Here is a 20,404-nt window from a genome sequence, read left to right as displayed (position 1 = left end):
AGCAGCTGCGGGCCTCAGGTGAACATGGTAACTCCTTCAGGGCTCCAGTCACCTGAGGATAGGGAAGGGGTGACCTTCTTTTTCTTTCTTTCTTTTCTTTTTCTTTTTCTTTTCTTTTTTTTTTTTTTTTTGGTACTAGGGATCAAACTCATGGCCTTGCGCATGCCAGGCAGGCATTTATGCCACTGAGCTAAATCCTCGGTCCTTCCTTTTTTCTTTTTAATAGAATAAGATAGACTATGTTCACAAGAAGAATGCAAAATTGGTGTGAATATTAAAATACAGTAGGAGACTTAAAATAACCTCACGCTTAAAGCTATCACTTCAGGTGATCTTTATGTTGTGGGAAACTGGAGCCCAGGATCAGCTGGGGCTGGAAGGCACCGGTAGGAATGCTAATTACAACATGACTCTTTCTCCATCTGATCTCTGCATGGAGCAACAGAAGAGGAGAAGAGAATCTGTCCAAGATGTGTGAACAGAGGTCGGAGGAACAGAACCACAACCCTATTCAGTCACATGAATTCTGCAAGCACAAAGCAAAAACTCAAATTTAAACCTCAGTGCTATCACATCCTACCTGTGTGATGCAGAGTAAATTATTCTGTGCCTCTAAACCTCAATTATCTAATCTAAAAAATCTGAACAATACCAACATCACTGTGTGGTTTTGAGTACTGAAAAAGAAGTGGGTGGTGGTGTAATTCCAGCACTTTTGGAGACCAAGGTGGGACGATCATAAGTTCAACCCCAGCCTGGGTAATTCAGCAAAACCTTGTCTCAAAATAAAAAATAAAAAAGGGCGAAGGATGGCCCTTCAATCTTTAGTGCCACAAGAAAAAAAAAAAAAGAATGGAAACGAGTAAAATACTTAGCACAATGGAAGTTATAGCTAAACAAAGAGCTGAAGAATGGTAACAGATTAGACACTCAAGATTATATTTTTATGTATTCAATATGTGTGCATAGTGGAATGGCTACGTGTACGTGTGTGTGTATAGGATAGGCACTCAAATCAGGTTCTTGCACATGATGGGTAAGTGCTCTACTACTGAGCTGTATTTCCAGATCTCATTTCAGGAGCTGTGACAGGAGGATCACAAGTTCAGTTACCACCTAGACAATTTAGTGAGACCCTGTCTCAAAATAAATAAAGGAATAAATAAAACAGACTAAGAATGCACTGAGTGGTTGAGCACCACTGTGTTCAGTCCCTCAGTCAGTCACACACACACAGAGTTCAAAACAAAAACAACAATGCAAAAGAAACTACTGTGGATAGTCTCTTTTAGAAGGGTAGATGGAAATGAGTAGCACCAATTTTTCTGAGGGAAAAGTTAACAACAACACTTGGGAGGCTGAGGCAGAAGGATCGCCTTGAGTTTGAAGCCAGCCTGGAGCTATAAAGTGAGTTTAAGGCAAGCCTGAATCGCATACCTGAACTCTCTAAAAAAGACAAAAAAAGAAAAGATAAGATAGCTAACAAGGCTTTTGTGCATTGAGAGGGATGAGTGACCACTCCTTAGCAGTGGTTAGGAAAGGGGGAGGAAAGTAGCTGTGTGTATGTGTGAGAGGATCCATTCTGGAAGCCATCCTACCAGGGCTCTGTGAACCACACAGACCTCAGGACAGGCTGGCTATGGTCGATGCCTGATACGCATGATAACTCTTAGCCTTGGAGCACCAGCATGAGGCTCCATTGCAGCCACCGGGCTGAACCAGCACCACACAGCTGTGCAGGACGAGTCTCCAACAGAGACACCAGGTGGCAGTGAAAAGTAACAGCAGCTGTGAACTGACACTCATTTCCTCTCCACTCAGCACCAAAAGAACTATTGAAACACAATAGAATCCCTGAGCTCCTGGACAGTTTAGTAGAAGAAAGTCTCAAGGAAGAGCTGCTAGTCTTCCTAACAAGGAGCTTGTTTTAAGTGTTTTTGTTTTGTTTTGTTGCGATCTTGCTTTGTAGTGCAGGCTGGCCTTGAACTTGCAGAGATCCTCCTGCCACAACCTCCTAAGTGCTGGTATTACAGGCATGCACCACCATGCCTGCAAGTTTAAAATGTAGCTGGGGATTAACATATAGGTGCGCCTGAGGGATGGCAGAGGAGTCACTGTCATTGAAAGGGGTGTACTAATCAGTTACCCAGAGTGAGAGGCACTGCATCCTCTGGGGGCCAGAGAGGAAGCAGCAGTGGAGCAGGGAGGCAGAAGCAATCACTGTGGTTTCCGCGGCAAGGATGGTGCATATAGGGAGGCAAGCATGAACAAATCTAGCATTGGACACACTGAACAACTGTGGCTGGGCTCTAGGCTGCAGAGACAGCCTCTGGTTGGCAGGTGGCTAGCCATGGGGAGGGGGTCCCTGGGCTCAGTGATGAGACAACAGAGGTAACTGAGGCTCTGGGTTCAGGACCAGCTGCATGCTTCTGAGAAGCATCATGCTCATATTGGAACTTAGGACCCTGGGAAGCCAAGCAAGCACCTCCCCTCCCTGGTAAGTGGAAGCAGGGTGGCAGACTGCAGCCCTTCCAGGGGGAGAACCAGCAGTGTCTCCTGAGATCCGCGCCATGTTGGAACTTAGGACTCTGGAAAGCCAAGCAAGCACCTCCCCTTCCTGGTAAGTGGAGGCAGGGTGGCAGACTGCAGCCCTTCCAGGGGGAGAACCAGCAGTGTCTCCTGAGATCCACGCCATGTTGGAACTGAGGACGCTGTGAAAACAAATGTCCATCCTGCCTCCCTGCTTAGCAATAGTGAACCTACTGCTACATGGCCTAGAGTCAAATATCCCACTTCCCCTATCCCCCCCCCCCCGCCCATTAGCAAATGGGAACCAGAAATCTGAGCATCTCCTGGGAAGTTGGCTGTAGCAAATAAGGGGGAATTCCTTTAAAAAAAGAGAGAGAGAAGCATCATGCTCACAGGTGTGGTGTTCACTACCTCTGGGAATGGCCAGGTATGAGAGGAGAGTTTTGCCAGGAATAGCAGGGCCATAAGCACCAGAAAATAAAAGACATGAGAGACATACAGACGAGGAATTATTAAGGGAAAACTTAAGAATGTTATAACCATGTTTCAACTTTGAGTCTGTTCATGTTGGTTGTTTAACTGCTTTCATGATTATTCTTAGAGCCCATCTGAGCTTCTCTCTAGCCTCTCAAACCACAAGAACCCAGCAAAAGAGAAAAGCACTCACCCAAGTAGCCTGCTCTCACTTCTGGGGTTTGCTGCTCACTCCCAACAAATGCCCGATCCTGTAGGTTTTCATTCAGGTCTACAAAGCCCCCAGTCCAGTCCTTGGCTCCAACTGCCCCCACAACAGCATGGCCCTGTCAGGGAAGGAGAGGAGTGGGATGGGGGGCCCGTCAGCTGCATCCCCTCATCTCCTTCAGCGAATTGCCTCTGGCCACCACACACCTTGCAGAGAGCTGCACTGATCCCGCTGGAGGACAGCTCCATGTTGAAGGATGCCAGGTCCTGTTTGCTTGTTCCTGAGGAAGAAGAGGCAAAAACCCAACAAGCAGTAAAGACAGCGACACTCACAGGACTGAGGAGGAAGCGCAGCATTTACCTTGCAAGGTAGATAGCACTAGTGAACCTTAAGAGTCACATAGCCCAGAGAAGCAGCCAAATGCTCTGAGGTGGTTTTCTCATGGACGAGCCTGGAGCTCAGTGCCTGCCCCTCAGTGCATCCAAGATGCAGCATGGATTGTTTTTCAATACTGGAGATTGAACTCAAGGCCTTTGCCCTGAGCTACACACCTAGTTTTTAAAAAAATTTTTATTTTGAGATGGTATCTTGCTAAATTGCTAAAACCAGGCTGGGTTTAAACTTGTGAACTTTCTGTCTCAGCCTCCCAGAGCTGGGATTATAGGAATATGCCACCAAGCTTGGCTATAACTCTTGATTTTTGTTCCTGCTCAGCCTCTCCAACTTCCACCAATGGCATCTTTGTATCCTCTAAGGACTCAAGCTAAAAACCAGAAATCAACCTTGATCCTTTCCTGCCTTTCTGTCCTATCTGTAACACATCATTAAATCCTGATGGTTCTATCTTCAAGAGATACCTGTCCCCTTCTCTGAATAATCTGTATCGCCACCGTGCAGGCCTGAGCCACCCTCATCCCTAGTTGACTTGTACAGTCGCTTACTAATCTGTTCTCTGGTTCATTCTTCCCATGCTTTCTTTCTACAGAGCAACCGGGGATTGAACGCAGGACCACGCACTTGCAAGGCAGGCACTTATGCCGCAGAACTAAATCCCCAGCCCTTTTCCCTTCTTAAAAAGTCAATATTTTTTCCTCTTGCTTTTTTTTTTTTTTTTTGTTCCGGGGTTCAAACTCACCTCACACTTTCTAGGCAGGCGTTTGTGCTGCTGAGCTAAATCCCCAGCCCTCTCCTTGCTTTGTACACTGACCGCCAACCCTTTATGAGAGCTTTGAAGGCTGCTGCCTCTCTCCCAGCCTCCCCTCCCCTCTCTTCACTGATATGGCCCTCTCTCCCTGGATTCTGCATGAGCTCTCTCTCCCTCCGGACGGGATGCTCTTCTCTAGAATTCCTCACCTGGCTCTTTGACTCTAACCTTTCATGTTTCAGCTCAAACGTCATCAGCGCATATTTTATCTCAAATCTTATAATGCTGTCTCAAGCTGGAGGTATAGCTCAGTGGCAGAGTACTACCTACCAAACCTGAGGCCAGGGTACCACACACACACACACACACACACACACACACACACGCGCACACACACAAAATAAAAAAGCTCATTCCAAAAAGATCTTTCTACGTATGTTATATAGCAAATATGGGGGATTTCCTTTTATCTTCTCTTTGAGAGCAAATATTGTTTTCACTGTTTTGCTTTGTTCTGATTAATTGTTTTGTTTTATTCAATATTCTGTTTTGATAGGTTCTATAATGTCCCGTTTTTGGTTTGATTTTGCTATACCTGAATGATTGGACAACTATTGTGAAGATAACGAGATATACCACGGTACCTATGACTGTTATCCTGGTATCCTGCTCTGAAGTTCTGTACCAATTTCACCGCATTGTCTCGATTGGCTTTGTTCTGTCTTATTTTGTTGTATTTTACTACCTTCAAAATTTAAAAAAAAGGTCTTCCTATTTGGGTGTGGTGGTGCACACCTGTAATCCCAGCACTCGGGAGGCTGAGGCAGGAGGATCACTGTAAATTCAAAACCATCCTGCCCTATAAAGTAAACTTAAGGCCAGCCTGAAGTGCATAGTAAGGCCCTGTTTCAAAAAGATCCCCCCAAAAAAAGTCTATTAAAAGTAACCTCCTTCACTGAGGCTAGGTGTACTCCACTGAGCTGTACCCCAGCCCAGCCTCCTCCCCTCAGTTTCATCCCATTGTTTTATTCATTCTCTATATAATTCTCATTATAATGTTTACTTGCTTACTAGCTGTCTTTTTCCAATATATGAGCTCTGCTTTTTATTATCTTTGAGTATCTTATTTACATAGCCTGGTACATGGTTATTGAAAGAATAAATCAATAAAATGGAAGCCTGGCATGGTGGTGGGATCATCTGACCCCAGCACTCTGGTAGGCTGAGGCAGGAGGATCACAAGTTTGAGCTCAGTCTTGGCAACTGAGTGAAACTGCCTCAGATTTTTAAAAAGGCTGAGAATGTGGCTTAGTGTGAAGGCCCTGGGTTCAGTTCCCAGTATCACTCCCCTTGCCCTCCCCAAAAAGAAAAAAAAATAAGAAAAAAGAAATAATAGCATTAGCCTTACAAAGTAAGTATTTAAAAACATAGCAAATCTAATAATTTGTTCACTCACTGAATAAATTTTAGAGTAATGATGTGTCTGCCACTAGGGATACAAATGGTGAAAAAGCAGGCACAAGAGTTGCCACAATGGATCTCATCACTCAGTGTGGAGCCAGTAAATGACAAATAAATGTCCAAGTCATCCTTGGGGCTGTGACAGGAAGCATACGGTAGTTACAGCAGCACACAGGGTTACCAGTGAGGGTTATCAGCACAGCACAGGACTGGCAGTGAGAATTTAATCAGAAGTGACATCTAAGCAAGAGTGAGAGGATGGGGCAGATCAGGAAGAGGATGAAAGTTGCTACCTACAGAAAGCCTACAATGTCCCAGTCTCCTCATTAAGCTGGGGTTGTGTGTGTGTGTGTGTGTGTGCGCGCACTGTTGTTGTTGAGATAGGGTTTCACTATGTGTCCAGGTGGGCTTTAAACTTGTGGCGATCCTCCTGCCTCAGCCTCCCAAGTGGTGGGACTACAGGCATATGCCACCACCCCCAGCCTACTAAACTGGGTTACTTGAGATACATTGATGTCTTAATCCCTAATATCTCAGGATGTGAACTAATTTGGAAATATGGTCTTTACAGAAGTAATCAAATTAAGAGAGGTCATTAGGGTAAGTCCTAATCTAAATAACTGGTATTCTCATTAAGAGGGAAATTTGGACACGGGAACAGGCAAGCAGGGAGGGAAGACAACGTGAAGAGACACAGGCAAGGAAGCCAAGTGACTGGAATGGCATCCCTCCAAGTGGAGGACACGAGACCCATCACCAAATACCTGAAGCAAAAGAGGCAAGGGAGAGCTTCCTTCTAGAACAGTCAGAAAAGAAAACGGGGCTCAGCTGATTCCTTGAATTTAGTCTTCTAGCATCCAGTAAGTTGAGACAACAAATTTCAGTTCCTTTTTCTCCGTCTCTCTCTTTCTCTCTTTCTTTCTTTCTTTTTTTTCTCTCTCTCTCTTTTTTAAATTGTCTTTTGAGACAGGGTTTCAATATGCAGTTCAGGCTGGCCTTAAACTCACTTCATGGTCCAGGCTGGCTTCGAATTTTCATCAGTCCTCCTGCCTCAGCCTTCCGAGTGCTGGGATTACAGGCATATGCCACAATGCCCCACTTCAGTTGCTTTAAACTACCTAGTCTTTGGCATTTTTTAGAGCAGCCCTTGGGAACTAAGACAGCAGTTAAACTTTCCATCTCTGTGAGACTGGCATTATACTCACCAGAACAACAACGAAAAGGAACCTGGTTGAGACCACACAGCAAGGAAGAGGCTGAGCGGCTTCTTAAGCGGGTCTATTTGGTTCCATTCTAGATATCATATTGCATCTTCAACTGAGCTTAAATCCTGGCCCAGGGGACTCCGCTGTGGGCAGGAATTGCATACCTGGCAGCCAGTGAGGCTGCCTGAGGAAGCATCCCTCGCGCCTCCCCTCCTAACCAGCCTCTTTGCAGGGACTGCCCTGAGAACCTTCTCTCATTACGGACACAGAAGGGTGCCTGTGGGCACCTTACTTGGCCCTGTCAGCTCACGCATCCTCAGTAAACTGGGGCCTCACCTCAGCAAAAATGAGGGATTGGACAAGAAGAGAAAGTGATTAGAGTCATTCTGCAGGGATAAGGTGACACAAGCAAGATACTGTGCTCCAAAGGAAGATGGATGCAGGGAGAAATATTGTATCTAAGTCTGCCCCTAAGCCATCTTCTCCATAATTCTTGGTTAAGATTTTCATTTTGCCTTTCCCTTCTAGGAGAGCTCTTAGCAGAGCGTCAGATACTCAGAGCTTAGATAACTTGGTTATCTCAGAGTAACTCAGAGACTCCGTTACTCTTCGGCGTGCCCCGTGCATAAGCTCTTGAACACCTTCCCAACCTTCCCCAAGGGCTGCCACTCACCCTCGATGACATAGATCTTCTTTTGTAGCTCAGTGAACAGATCTTTGAGCTTCTCAAATGTGTCCAGGATCTTTACAAAGTCCTCTGTGGGTTTTGAGGCAAATTGGTGGAGTTGCTGCTGACTGTGCGTGTTCTTAAAATGCTTTCCAATCTGTAAGGGAGTGAAGAGTGAAGAGCTGGTGTACCCCAAATCTTCAGACCAGTTTTTGATCATTTTTACAAGACCTTGGCCCAAAGAGAAAGGAACAGGGGCTCGGGAGTAGGAAAGGGAACATAAGACACGAGGGGCAGCCCTTACCCCAATGATGTAGCGGATGATGTTTTTGGCCATGTCGACATTGCCAGTGTCAGTGGCCTCCCCATCTGTGATGATGATGAGCACTTTGGTGGCATCTCTCCGGGCCCCCAGTTCTTCCCGGAACACCTCTTTCCTGCGTCCAGGCAAGGAAGATGGAGGCTGTCCTGAAGCAGGGCCTGAGATCTCGCCATCTCCCTGTTCATTAAGTTGCTGCCCTGCCAGGGATGTAAGGCCCTTCTCGCATCTCCCAGGCAGGCATCCCGAGCCTTCAGCAATCTCTCCTGCGCCTCTCACCTCACGTGTGCTTGCTACTGCCCTTTCCTTTGGACTTTCTCTAAAACTTTTAGCTCAGATGGGTGTGGTGGCATATGTCTGTGATTCCAGCACTTGGGAGGCTGAGGCAGAAGGTATGCTGTGAGTTTGAGATCAGCCTGAGCTACACAGTGAGTTGAAGGCCAGCCTGAGCTACATAATGAGACCCTGTCTCAATAGACACACAAATAGACAAACAGACAAACAAGACAGAATTCTTAGGCCAGGGATATAGCTCAGCGCCACAGGACCTGCTTGGCAAGAGCAAGGTCCTGCGTTCAATTCCCAGTCCCCTCCACCAAACCAAACCAAACCAAACAAAAAGATAGAATTCTTAGCTGGGAAAAAAAAAAAAGAAACAGAAAAAGAAGTCTTAACTAAGACTGATATTTTTAGTCTTCGTGCTGGGCAGCCTGGAGAGTGTCCCAGAGTTTATGGGCAGCAAAGAGAGGGTTTTGTGAGGGTGACTCCTGGCTTTGTCTATTCTAAACACACAGCAACACAGTAGTTAGGGATATTGATCCAGGTGAGTCTTCAGTGAGAGCATAAGGTTTCACAACCATAGAAACCTGAAAGTCACTCTCTCACAGCAAGCATTTCCTCCCTTTCCCTGCCACTTTTAGGCTGTCTGCATCAATTAATCTAGCGAATTTACTGACATGTTTCTATCATTTTCCTCCAAACAATGAAATGCTCATGGAAAGGACCATGCTTCAGTCACTGCTGTATCTCTGGCTCCTGGCGAAACACGTGCTCAGTGCATGTGAAATAAAGAAAAAAAAGGGATGATGGGATACCGGAGAGGCCAAGGCCACATTCCTGCCCTATCATGAGCCATGCTGCCCACAGCTCCTGCTGAGACAGGAGCTCTGTGTGGACCATCTGATCCACAGACACTGGGTGTCTCTGGTTCTCTCTTGGATGTTAAATGTTCCCCCAACTTCTGTTTACGCAGACATGGGTCTGCCATGGGCTGTTCAAGAATTTCTACGTGGTTCTAACTCCATCATCCCTCATCTGAAGTTTTCAGCTTCATAACTGGACTCTGTGTTTACCTGGCCCCCTCTGCATGTCTCAGTTCCTTAGCTCCAAGAACTCTGCTCAGAAGTAACCCTTTCTGATCTTCCTACTGAATAATGCTCTAGTTTTCTTTATAAAATCATCTTCTGCATTATCTAACTTATTTGTAATGTTTATTAAGTTTCTGTCCCCTACTAAAACATTAAATTTCAAGGAGGAGAAATCTTAGTTTGACTCAGTGCTATGTTCTCCATACTTAGAATATGGCAAAACGAAATGAAAACAAAAACCCGTCAGCTGAGTCCAGCCTACTGCTTGTTTCTGTATAGTCTATAAGCCAAAAGAGGTTTCAAAGATTATTTTCAAAAGTCTTTTCAAAAAACTATAAAATCCAACAAAGAAGAACACGCAATAAATGGTCAGAAAAGTCTAAAATCTTCACTGATATTTTATAGAAATAGATTTTTGATTCTTGACCTAGAATACAGCCTTGCACAAAGTCAGATGGCCATTGGTGACACGTATTTCTATAACTGCCTTTTCCTGCTGTCACAATGACACCCTTTAGTCCCTTCTTATCTTGTGGGGACCTCTTTCTTGAGAACGTAGAGGAGAACTTCACAGAATTGGGGTTCCAGCACCCGTATTTGTGCCACAGGACCCTATACCACCATGCAGATCCAGGTCACAGCTGGATGGATGGTGGATTTTTCCCCCTAGAAACAGGAATTAAGGTTGCTCATCTAACTTCATAACTGAGGCTGCCGATTCTGGGGCGACATGGCTTGACTGTGCACCCAATGTGGCTGTCTACAGAAAGAGAATGAAATGGACATGCTAAACCAAGTGAGCCTCACCAGAAAAGAGCTGGAAATTTCTGAAGAGGGGCACTGGGTGTTGTTTACCAAATGCAAATTCAACATGCTTGGCGAAGAAATGAAAATGAGAAAAATCAGTGAACTGATGTAGGAAATTCTTCCTGATATTTTATTCAACTTGAGTGTGTGCCCAGGGAACATGTGCTAAGACAGGAGACAGAAACTTCCTAATCAGTCTCAGATCTCATAGTCACTCTGACGGTTAAATGTAAATACTTTAAAAATATACAACATGGGCTATGTGGCTTTCCTCAAGACAGCCCACCCTGCTTCCTCCAGGATGTACTTTTATCTTGCTTTTTCCTCTTTTCTTCGGGCCAAACTTGCCCTCCAGAGCCAGTTTCTCTCTCACTTTTCAAGTTTTTCAAGTAAATTTTGCCATTGCCAAATATATGGTCCCACCAGTGCAATCTGACTACTTTCATCAAGGCTGCAACTGAACATGGCGATCTGATCCAATTCTAGGGGAAGCTTTTCTGTATTGGATTTAGGAAATCAGGACACACTAGTTTCCAATACGGAGCTTGAGTAGATTTAATTTTATGAATAATTCCAATAAATTGCTCAAGGATACTTTGAGTACTTGAGGTTATTCTTTGTATGCTGAATTCCAAATCTGATTCCCATCTAAGTATTGCTCCTGTGGCTGCTGTAGCTCACATCATTTTCTAAATCCTGGTACTAGTTCTTCATAAATCCTAGAAATACATCCTGTCTCAAGGGTTCATGAGCTATCCTTGAATCCTCTCAAGAATTTCCTTCCAAGCCAGGTGTAGTGGTACATGCCAGTAATCCTGGCATTCTGGTGGCTGAGGCAGGAGGATCACTGCAAATTCCAGGCCAGCCTAGGCTACAAAGTGAGTTTGAGGCCTGCCTAGGCTGTATAATGAGTTTAAAACAAGCTTAAGCTACACAGCAAGACTCAAAACAAGAATTTCCCTCCAGATTTAGTTAGGTGGACTAGATTTCTATTATTTACAACCGAAAGAAACTGGATTAAGGGCCAGAGATATAGCTCAGAGGGACAAGCACCTGCATGGCAAGTAGCAAGGTCATGAGCTCATTCCTCCTTATCAAGAAAGAAAAAGAAAGAAAGAAAGAAAGAAAGAAAGAAAGAAAGAAAGAAAGAAACTGGATAAAAATCACTATACTTTAATTGAGTCAATAAACTGCCCCTCATTGTAACTAATGAATTTCTACACTGTGTACATAGAGGTAGGTAGCTCCAAAAAACAGATAACAAATATGCTCTCTCCCACAAAGAGAACTCACGCAACATAGTTGATAGCCCCAAAGGTGTTGGTCAACAAGCGCATGTGCTTGACTTTGGCTAGCAGAACATCAGGGTCCTTTGATTTAACGTAATCCAAGAAGTTAAATTCTGTTTTGTAAGTTGAGGAAAACTGAACGGCAGCAAACTAGAAAGAGAAGGAAGAGCATGCAGTTATGTATCCCTTCTTACTTGGCTTCTCCCATCTCTGCTTTAGGCGGGGACCGGGGAAATCCAACTCCACATCCCTGCTTTATTCTTTTTGAAAATGAAGCAATATACAGATAAATGTAGAAATAAATAGATCTCTGCTTTCTTTTAGTGAGTTGCATGCTAAGTTCCTGTTCTCAGAACCTATCTTCTCTACTTGTAAGCGTGGTGCCCAGCACAGTTATTTCTGTGGAATGACACAGCTGACTGAGCCAGGGATGGTCATTTGATACAGGCTAGAACAGTCAGAATCACTTTTCTGAGACGTTTTGATTTGTAGAGGAGGGGCTGGTTGACAGGAAGGTTTAAAAAATTTCAAAAAACCCTTCTGGAATGCTACCACATGACTTAGGAGCATCCCACAAGCTCATGTGATCCAAAGAAGTGAAGGGAACCAGTTTACAGAGAAACCATGAAAGAGGGAAGCAAAAGTTCAAGACAAAACGGAAAATAAAACTCTGAGAATGCTTGAAGCTTCCTACTCCCTGGTTCTTGTCCCTTCCAGAAGTTTAGTTACCCATAAACCATAGTAGACATCTAGCATGCTAAACTTTTCTTTAATGACTTAAACCAGTTCAGGTAGGCATCTACTGCCTGCAACTGAAGCTCCTGACTAGCACATTTACCTGGTAAGAAGAATTGCTGAGTTTTCTCATCACATCCTTCATGAAGTCCACAATTTTCTGAAATTCATCTTGCTGCAAACTCATTGAGCCATCAAACAGAAATACGAGGTCAACATTGCCCTTTATACATTCTGTGGAAACCCAGAGGCACAAGAACCTGGTGAAAGCCTCCCAGCGTGGCCTCCCCAGCTGGTTCCCATGCAGGGGCAGCTCCTCAGAGGTATGTTACCAGCGGGACTCCAGCTCCTTACCCTGATAACCAGGATGTCCTTGAAGCACAGGTCCCCCCAGATTCTGGGGAAAGAGGTAACACAAACCACTCAAATAGGTATTCTGGTCACATGTCCGAGACAGTCCAGGGTCACAGGCCTGAAGGAAGAAAAGGAAAAAAAGGTTAAGCTTCTTCTTGCTATCTGTTTTTATTTTTATTTATGTATTTATTTATTTTGGTGAAACTGGGGCTCAAACCCAGGGATATTCCACCACTGTGCTACATCTTCAGCTTTTTTTTCCTTCTTTTTTCCCCTAGTGCTAGATTAACCCCAGGGCTTTTACAGTGAGCTATATCCTCAGCCCTTTTTATTATTTTTTATCTTGAGACAGGGTCTTAATGAGTTGGTAAATTGCCCAGACTGGGATCAAACTTGCAAACTTCCTGACCTCAGACTCTCAGAGTGCTGGGATTATGGTTGTGCATCACCATACCTGGCTCCTTTTTATTTTTCTGAGACAGTTACCTACTGACATGACCTTGAGATACTCTTGCCTCAGCGTCCTCAAGAGCTTGGACTATGGGTGTGTGCCACTACGCTGAGGCTGTGTCTCTTAGTCACAAGACTCTTCAGAATCCTGTCCTCCTATTTCACTGCCTACATCTGAATGGCTCAAAGCAAGGTAAAATGTAAGAAAAAAAGGACAAACAGGCAGGAAAATAATGTTGAAGGACCACTGTGCTTTCCTGGCAAATCCTGACTAGAAAGAGTTAAACCCTCACCACAGGGAGCAATTAAGAGGGGAAACCAGAAAGCAGATGAGCCGCTCTGTCAAGCTAAAATTTGTTGCCCCTCCTCACCCACTGTGCAGTAAAGTACAAAGGAGACAAGGGGGAGGTGGCTAGCACCAGGAAAAATCTCACTTAGTATACTGGATCAATCTATCTATCTATCTATCTATCTATCTATCTACCTGTCTGTCTGTCTGTCTGTCTTTTATTCTCTTGCTATGTTTCCCTTATGTATCAGATCCATAAATTTCAGCGATAGAGCCTAACAGGACAAAGAAAACCAAATAAAACTCACTTAGAAATCTGCATGTAGGTGATGGAGGATCCCAGGGCCTAAAATCATATTGTAACAAACTCCAAGGGGGGAAGTCTTTCTGTCACACTAATAAAAAGGACTGAGGATGAGGGACCTCCATTTTTCTAGGCCCCCCACCCTTATTTATTAGGGTAGCTATCTCCTCCTTTATACCCTTTTCCAATAAAGTGTCCAATAAAATATCTTCCTTTCCCTAAACTTTGTATCTTTAACGCTTTATACTGGTACAGAATTTGCAAACGTGCAGTGAGCTGCCTAGTAATGATTCTCTTCCCAGGTATGACAATTTTACCTCCATAAGGTCTCTCCTACCCCCTCTCTGTCCCTGATGCCAATGCTTGATGCCAATGGCTGCTCACCACCACCTATGCATGAAGTCTAAACTTCTCAGTTTGGGATTCATGCTGTTCATAATTGAATAAAATCCACATTGTTGGGACATCCTTTCCCATTCCCAATCATACATTCTGTGTTCGTCAGATAAAAACTCACTATTCTCAGAATATAGAGTGGTGTTTCTTTCATTGTGTCTATGTTTCCTGTCGGACTGTAATTTGAGACACAGCTTATATCATGATCATTTTTGTATTTCATTCTCCTTACCTCTTTAGAACTAGCACATTGTCTGATATGTAATGGTAGCTAAGTAAATAAGCTACAATTAAATGTTATCCATCAGAATTTTACTCAGGTAATTTATCTTTCACATGCTTGTGTCAGAAGGCTTCTAGCTGGCAATAACAGCAAAGTGCAATGGATTAGAAATCAACTGAAAATTTGACTGAAATCCTGGCTTTACCGTTTTATAACTGTGGCCGTACACAAAATTCTTACCAAAATGCTTCCGTCTATGGGGTCTGTTGCCAAGGTCATTCCCAAATATTTGGAAGTATAGTTGAAACCTGTAGGCAACACAAGATTGGTCTGAAAGAATTTAGGCGGGGCTGGGGATTTAGCTCAGCGGCATAAGCGCCTGCCTTGCAAGCAGGCAGTCGTGAGTTCGATCCCCAGTACCGATAAAAAGGAAAAAGACCAAAAAAAAAAAAAAAAAAAAAGAATTTAGGCAATCCAGGAGAGCAGGCACCCACCCTGATTTCCAAGAGAGCCCACGCCCACCAGCTACTCACCACCCAGGCTGACTGGCCGGCAGATTCCATTGCGGAGCTCACACTGATAGAGGTTTCCTGTGTTGTTCCCCTCACCTGGGGCTCCCACAACAACCCTGATGAGAAATCCCACTTGAGATGGAGTTGCCCCAGGCTTTACCCACCACTCCAGTTTATTATAGAGCTTCGGACTCCCCATCAAGTATTTTTTGTTTGTTTGTTTTGCTTTTGGGTCCCCCCACCTGGGGTCTCATTGTGTAGTTCAAACTGGTCTTGAGTTCACTAGATAGCCCAGGCTGGCCTTGAAGTTTCAGTGATCCTCCCACCTCAGTCTCCCGAATGCTGGGATCAGAGGTGTGCACCACCACACCCAGTCCCACCAAGTATTTTAAATAACGCAGCTCGTTCCTTTGGGGAGATTCCTCAGCTCCCATATCTTGTCTTCCTGATTCCTAGAGAAATAATTCTCTGTATGCCAGACTTCTAGAAAATCAACGGACCTGGTCCATTTACAGTTTAGAAAACTTCAGGCTAAAAGACTCTGCCAGCAGGTCACATCATGAGTTCATTCAGTCAGCCTTTAATTCAAAAACCACTGACAGCTCACCTGCTATGAGCTAGGCTGGGGTATACACTAGGAAGACACCAGGGATAAAGTCTCTGCCATTAGGGAGCTCATAGTTGTGGCCAAGGAAAATCAAGAAACTAAGGTGTGATGCGGGGTGTTTCAGAGGCTGTGATACTTCCTTTTAGGCACTTACGGCGTTGCCTTGCCCACTATCCCATCCTATCATTTTACAGCCTACCTCTTATTTCTAGAACATTTCCACCTACAGTCTCCTCCAGGCAGAGGTCTGCCTGGCTCACTGACCGAGCAGTGGGAAGTTAGGCCAGGTGTTCACTGGGCTGGGGCTCGTGCATCTGCTGGGCAAGGACCGTGGAGGGACAACAGCTCACCCATTTCCAACCTGCAGGACGCGGTACCCAAAGTGTCTCCCGGCATGAGGGAAGGAGAAGTTCTGGGCCTCCTTCACATCCAGATTGTAGCTGGAGGCTGGCTCTGAGGAAGGTAAGAGTGGTCAACTACTTCTGCTTCTGGCTGGAGAACCTGCTGTGACCCCAGTTACCACCATACCTAGTATGGCACACCTGGCCCATGTTCCTCGGGGGACATGCACTACTCAAGGCCATGCAGGCAAAGCTAAGTGAGGACCTCAGCCAGAGAGCCACAGCCCCTGCCACACCCAGGGCTCTGGCAGCGATTTCCTGAGCACAAGGGCACACAACTTTTCTCTGGCCTCTTAGCAAGGAAAGAAAGGTCAAAGAGACCCATGAGAACGGAGCAGACAGAAGAGGCCTAGAGGTGTTGGTGGCCAGGTCCCCAGACAGGAACCCAGATGAGGGTGCCCCTGAGCAGACTGCATCTTGTCCCACACCCACTTCTTCTGTGGTCATGGGGCCCAGTCTCTCAGAATCCAAACGTGCAGCCCCCTGGCCCCTGCTGCCTGCTCACTCACTGAAGGTTAACCCTCATTGCTCCCCCCACCCCGCCTCCTCGAAGGGTCTCTCTTTTCCAGAATCTGAACCCTTAGATCTCAGATCTGCCTGAGTCTACTTTCCATCTCAGCCTGGCTATCATATGAAACTTCCAGACTGTACTTTCTGGCCCGCCTGTTGTTCCATGCACTGGACTTGGTTCATAGCACCATGGGATATCAGGGATGTCAATACCATCATTTGTTCAGACACCTTCTGGCTAAATTGCCCAAACTGAGCTTGAGCTTTTGATCTTTCTGGCTTAGCCTCCAGAGTACTGGAACTGCCGATGCACACTGCCACACCTGGCCTATTTGCCTTAAATTTTAAGAATATACACCCCCCCCCATACTACTCTATCTTTCTCTCCCTTCTCTGACTTTGCCTCCACATTGGTTTTTTGTTTTGTTTTGTTTTGTTTTGTTTTGTTTTTTTTTTGTCTTTTTGAGACAGGATCTTGCTGTGTAATTCAGACTGGGATTGAAATTACTTGTGTAGCCCAGGCTGACTTTGAATTTGCAGCAGTCCTCTGGCCTCAGGCTTGTGAGTGCTGGGATTACAGGCATGCACTACCTTCTCATGCATGGCCTCTACATTTTGCCTACAGGGTGGGCTCTAGCTTCCTTTCTGTTTCATTTTCCACTTCTCCTCCCAGGATTTCTGGACCTCACATCACCTATGGCCAGTCCCACCTTTTCTCCAGCTTCACAAAACCCTGCAGTTTCCCTGGTCACGGACAGACGTCCTCTCCCTTACCCTCCCCTTTTCTTACCAAAGAGAAAAGTTCCAGACAGCAGAAGAAGCCTCGTTATGATGATGCGGGAATTCTTCATCTTACCCACACAGGAGGACCCAAGTGTGGCCTCACAGGGCCTTTTGGGTTTACTGATAACCCAGACAGGGTGGAAGAGGGAAATGACAATGCTCAGGGGCCTCTTAGAATGGAACTTTCTCACAGAGCTGCCTGGCTGATGACACTGGGTGGGAGGAGGGGACAGAGGAGTGTGCCTGTAGGGGTTGTGAAACCACATGGGTTCAGAGAGGAAGTATAAGCAGGTTAAAGACATTTCCTGTGCCCGCTTGCATTTTCACATCATCTAAGAGAGCTTCTGTTCAGCAGCAGCTTCATCTAGTCTCTTGCCAGCTCCCCAGCTGAGTAAAGGCGCTTTAGAGCCCAGTGGTGGATTGATCAAGATAACAGTGTACAAACAGAATGGAATGTTGTGTAGCCACAAAAAAGAATGGAGGGGAAAAAATGATACATGGGGAGAGAAAGGAGGTAGCTTTTTCTTGACATTGAAAGATGCCCATGTTAAAGAAAAAGCATGTTACAAAATGGTAACTAAAAGCTGAAATCCACAGAATGGAACAAAATATCTGTAAACCGTATATTTGATAAGTCACTGGTATCCAGAACACATAAGAAACTTGAATAACTTGACAAAAATATCTATACAACCTCTCTCTCTTTCTCTCTCTCTCTCTCTCTCTCTCTCTCTCTCTCTCTCTCTCTGGTGCTGATAATCAAATTGATGGCCTCATATAGTCTAGGTAAATGCTGTACAACTGAGCCACACACTCCCCGCGTTATCCTTTAACCTATTTTTTTGAATGAGCAAAAGTTTTAAACAGACAATTCTTTAGAGAGGATATAGAAATGACCAAGAAGCAGACAGGTGTGGTGGCGCTTGCCTATAATTCCAGCACCCAGGAGGCTAAGGCTAAAGGACTGCCATGAGTTCAAAGCCACCCTGAACTACACAGTGAGACCGTCTCAAACCCCTCCCAAAAAAGAAATGACCAAAAAGAACATGAAAAAAATGTTCACTATCATTAGTCATAAAAGAAATGCAAATCAAAGCCGCAATGAGATACCACTTCACACCTGCTAACACAGGTGGAATTTTTTAAAAAGAAAGAAAGAAAACAAGAGTTAGTGAGGATGAGGAGAAGAAAACTGGAACCCTGGTACATTGCTAGTAGATATGTGAGCGAGTATAGATGCTGTGGAAAAGTTCGCCAATTCTTCAAAAAAGTTAAACATAAGGTTATCACATGACCCAGGAATTCCCTTTCCAGGTGTATACCCCAAACGATTCAAAATATATGTTCATATATAAACTAATACACAAATGCTAATAGGTGCCTTATTCATACTAGCCAAAATTGTAAATAACCCATGTGTGCAGTAACCAATAAATGGATAAACAAAAAGTGGTATATCCATAAAATGTAATCTTCATCCATAAACCAAATGAAATACTGGTATGTGCTCCAATGTGGATAAACCTTAAAATGGCTTGTGAAAAAGGTCATGTGTTGAATAATTTCATTTAAATAAAATGCCCAGAATAGGTCAGTCTATAGAGACAAAAAGTAGATTAGTGATTGCCAAGGAGAGGGGGAATTACCAAGTGGGGAGGAGATGGTCGCTAAAGGGCATAGCATTTCTTTTTTTGTGTCATAAGTTCTCACTATGTAGTTCAGGGTGGCCTTGAACTTGTGGCAGTCCTACTTCAGCCTCTCAAATGCTGGGATATGTGCCACAGTGCCCAGCTAGGATTTCGTTTCAAAGTGATGAAATGTTCTGGAATTAGATAATGATGATGATCATACAACTTCATGAATATGTTAAAAACTACTCAGTTGTACACTTTGTGTTGGGAACCAGGGGATGTGAAAATAATATTTTACTATGCTAGGGACCAGATTAACTGGGGTTCTGGGCCTCCTTGGCCTATGTGATGTGCTTTAGGAACAGAGAAGTGTGTGGAAGGCTGTACGCTTCCTGGCTGTGCAGAGAAAGTTCAAAAGGCAAGATGACATCTGCTGAGGACAATCAAAGGAAGACAGATACATTGATATGGGAAGGACTTATTCTATCCTAGCTCATAAATAAAAGTGAGAGATTATTGTGCCTGTCCACTACAGTTTGGTTCCTCCTGGTCTCCTTGTACCTTGAAATTCATCCTTTGTCTTTCTTTGCTCCCCACAGATATCTGAGGCTCTGATTGGTCCCCACCCCCCAGCAACTCTGTAATGGAAAGAGTTTTATGATGTGTGAATTGTAGTGTTATAGGCAGCTGAGTTAGTTTGCAATATTATAGGCAGTGAGACAGAGCTAGGTACTCAAAGGAGCCAGTGCAGAAGCCCAGATACCTTGAACCATCTCACCCCATGATTTTACTTTATAAAAGTTCCTAGAGAGGCTGGGGATTTGGCTCAGCGGCATATGCGCCTGCTTTGTAAGTGCATGGTCCTGAGTTTGATCCCTGGTACCAAAAAAAGAAAAACAATGTTCCTAGAAAAGGAACCCCCTTGAGATCCTTTCTGTCCTTCAGACAGAAGCTTTCTTTCTCTCAATAAACATATTTTGCTCTTAACTTCCGTTGTTCCTAAAATTTATTCTTTGATTTTAGAGAACATGAATTTGTATTGGACATATAGTGGGTGGGGAGTTTCATTCCCCTATTTCAGTAGCATATAATCCAGTGCTCTGTATCTGGAAGATCAGAATTTTGGAAACTGTATCCCAAAATCTAATAAAAGGTGGGGGGCCCAGACATAATGGCCCACCTCTATAATCCCAGCACTCAGGAGGCTGAGGCAGGAGGATCACCATAAGTAGCCAAGGCCAGCCTGGGCTACATAGTGAGTTCAGTACCACACTGAACCACATAGCAAGACCTTGTCTCAAAACAAACAAACAAAACAAAAACAGAAAAAGGGCGGGGATTGTAGCTCAGTGCAAAGTGAAGGAGTCTGACACCTGCCATGCTATGCTGACTAGAGACTACTTTGAGCCTCTTCCATCCTGCCATGCTTTTATACCTGCATGTATAATCATGGGTTAATAAGGCCCAGTAACATTACTACACCCCAAGAATGCCCATTGCATTTTTCAGCTCTGCTCCCAACAGGCAATCACCATCCCCTGTACTTTCTCAAGCCTCGTCCCTGGCAGAAAGCCACAACTCCTTCTCACCACACTCTCTCCCTGCAGAGTCCCATTTTGACCTCTTCCTTCTTTTCTTTAATGCTCATGATCTTATAAAAGGCTGTATAGCCTGGGTAAGAGTTACTGATCTAAGTGCTAGAGCAGTCCCTCTCAGGTTTATTCTGAAATAAGCCTGAT

At 44.6% G+C, this 20,404-nt stretch overlaps 1 protein-coding gene across 1 annotated transcript in view; it reads right to left on the bottom strand.

The window, feature by feature from the left end:
* Itgal (integrin subunit alpha L) overlaps positions 1-17,221 on the bottom strand; it is a 42,991-nt gene extending 25,770 nt beyond the window's left edge. The window contains exons 1-11 of the mRNA XM_003477873.3: positions 17,042-17,221; positions 15,691-15,793; positions 14,755-14,849; positions 14,462-14,529; positions 12,560-12,677; positions 12,309-12,439; positions 11,475-11,620; positions 7,993-8,125; positions 7,695-7,845; positions 3,418-3,491; positions 3,197-3,329 (exon numbers count right to left, since the gene is read on the bottom strand). Of these exons, the coding sequence (XP_003477921.2) occupies positions 3,197-3,329; positions 3,418-3,491; positions 7,695-7,845; positions 7,993-8,125; positions 11,475-11,620; positions 12,309-12,439; positions 12,560-12,677; positions 14,462-14,529; positions 14,755-14,849; positions 15,691-15,793; positions 17,042-17,102 (1,213 nt within the window). The 5' untranslated portion in view covers positions 17,103-17,221. The remainder of the gene's footprint in view (positions 1-3,196; positions 3,330-3,417; positions 3,492-7,694; positions 7,846-7,992; positions 8,126-11,474; positions 11,621-12,308; positions 12,440-12,559; positions 12,678-14,461; positions 14,530-14,754; positions 14,850-15,690; positions 15,794-17,041) is intronic.
* Between the last annotated feature and the right edge of the window lie 3,183 nt (positions 17,222-20,404).

The sequence above is a fragment of the Cavia porcellus genome, unplaced genomic scaffold, assembly GCF_034190915.1.
Source record: "Cavia porcellus strain 051 isolate PalLab524CR breed Dunkin Hartley unplaced genomic scaffold, mCavPor4.1 scaffold_16, whole genome shotgun sequence".
In the NCBI taxonomy this organism is placed as follows: Eukaryota; Metazoa; Chordata; class Mammalia; order Rodentia; family Caviidae; genus Cavia; species Cavia porcellus.
Note: the sequence above shows the minus strand (reverse complement) of the source record. Positions and strands in the feature narration are given on the sequence as shown.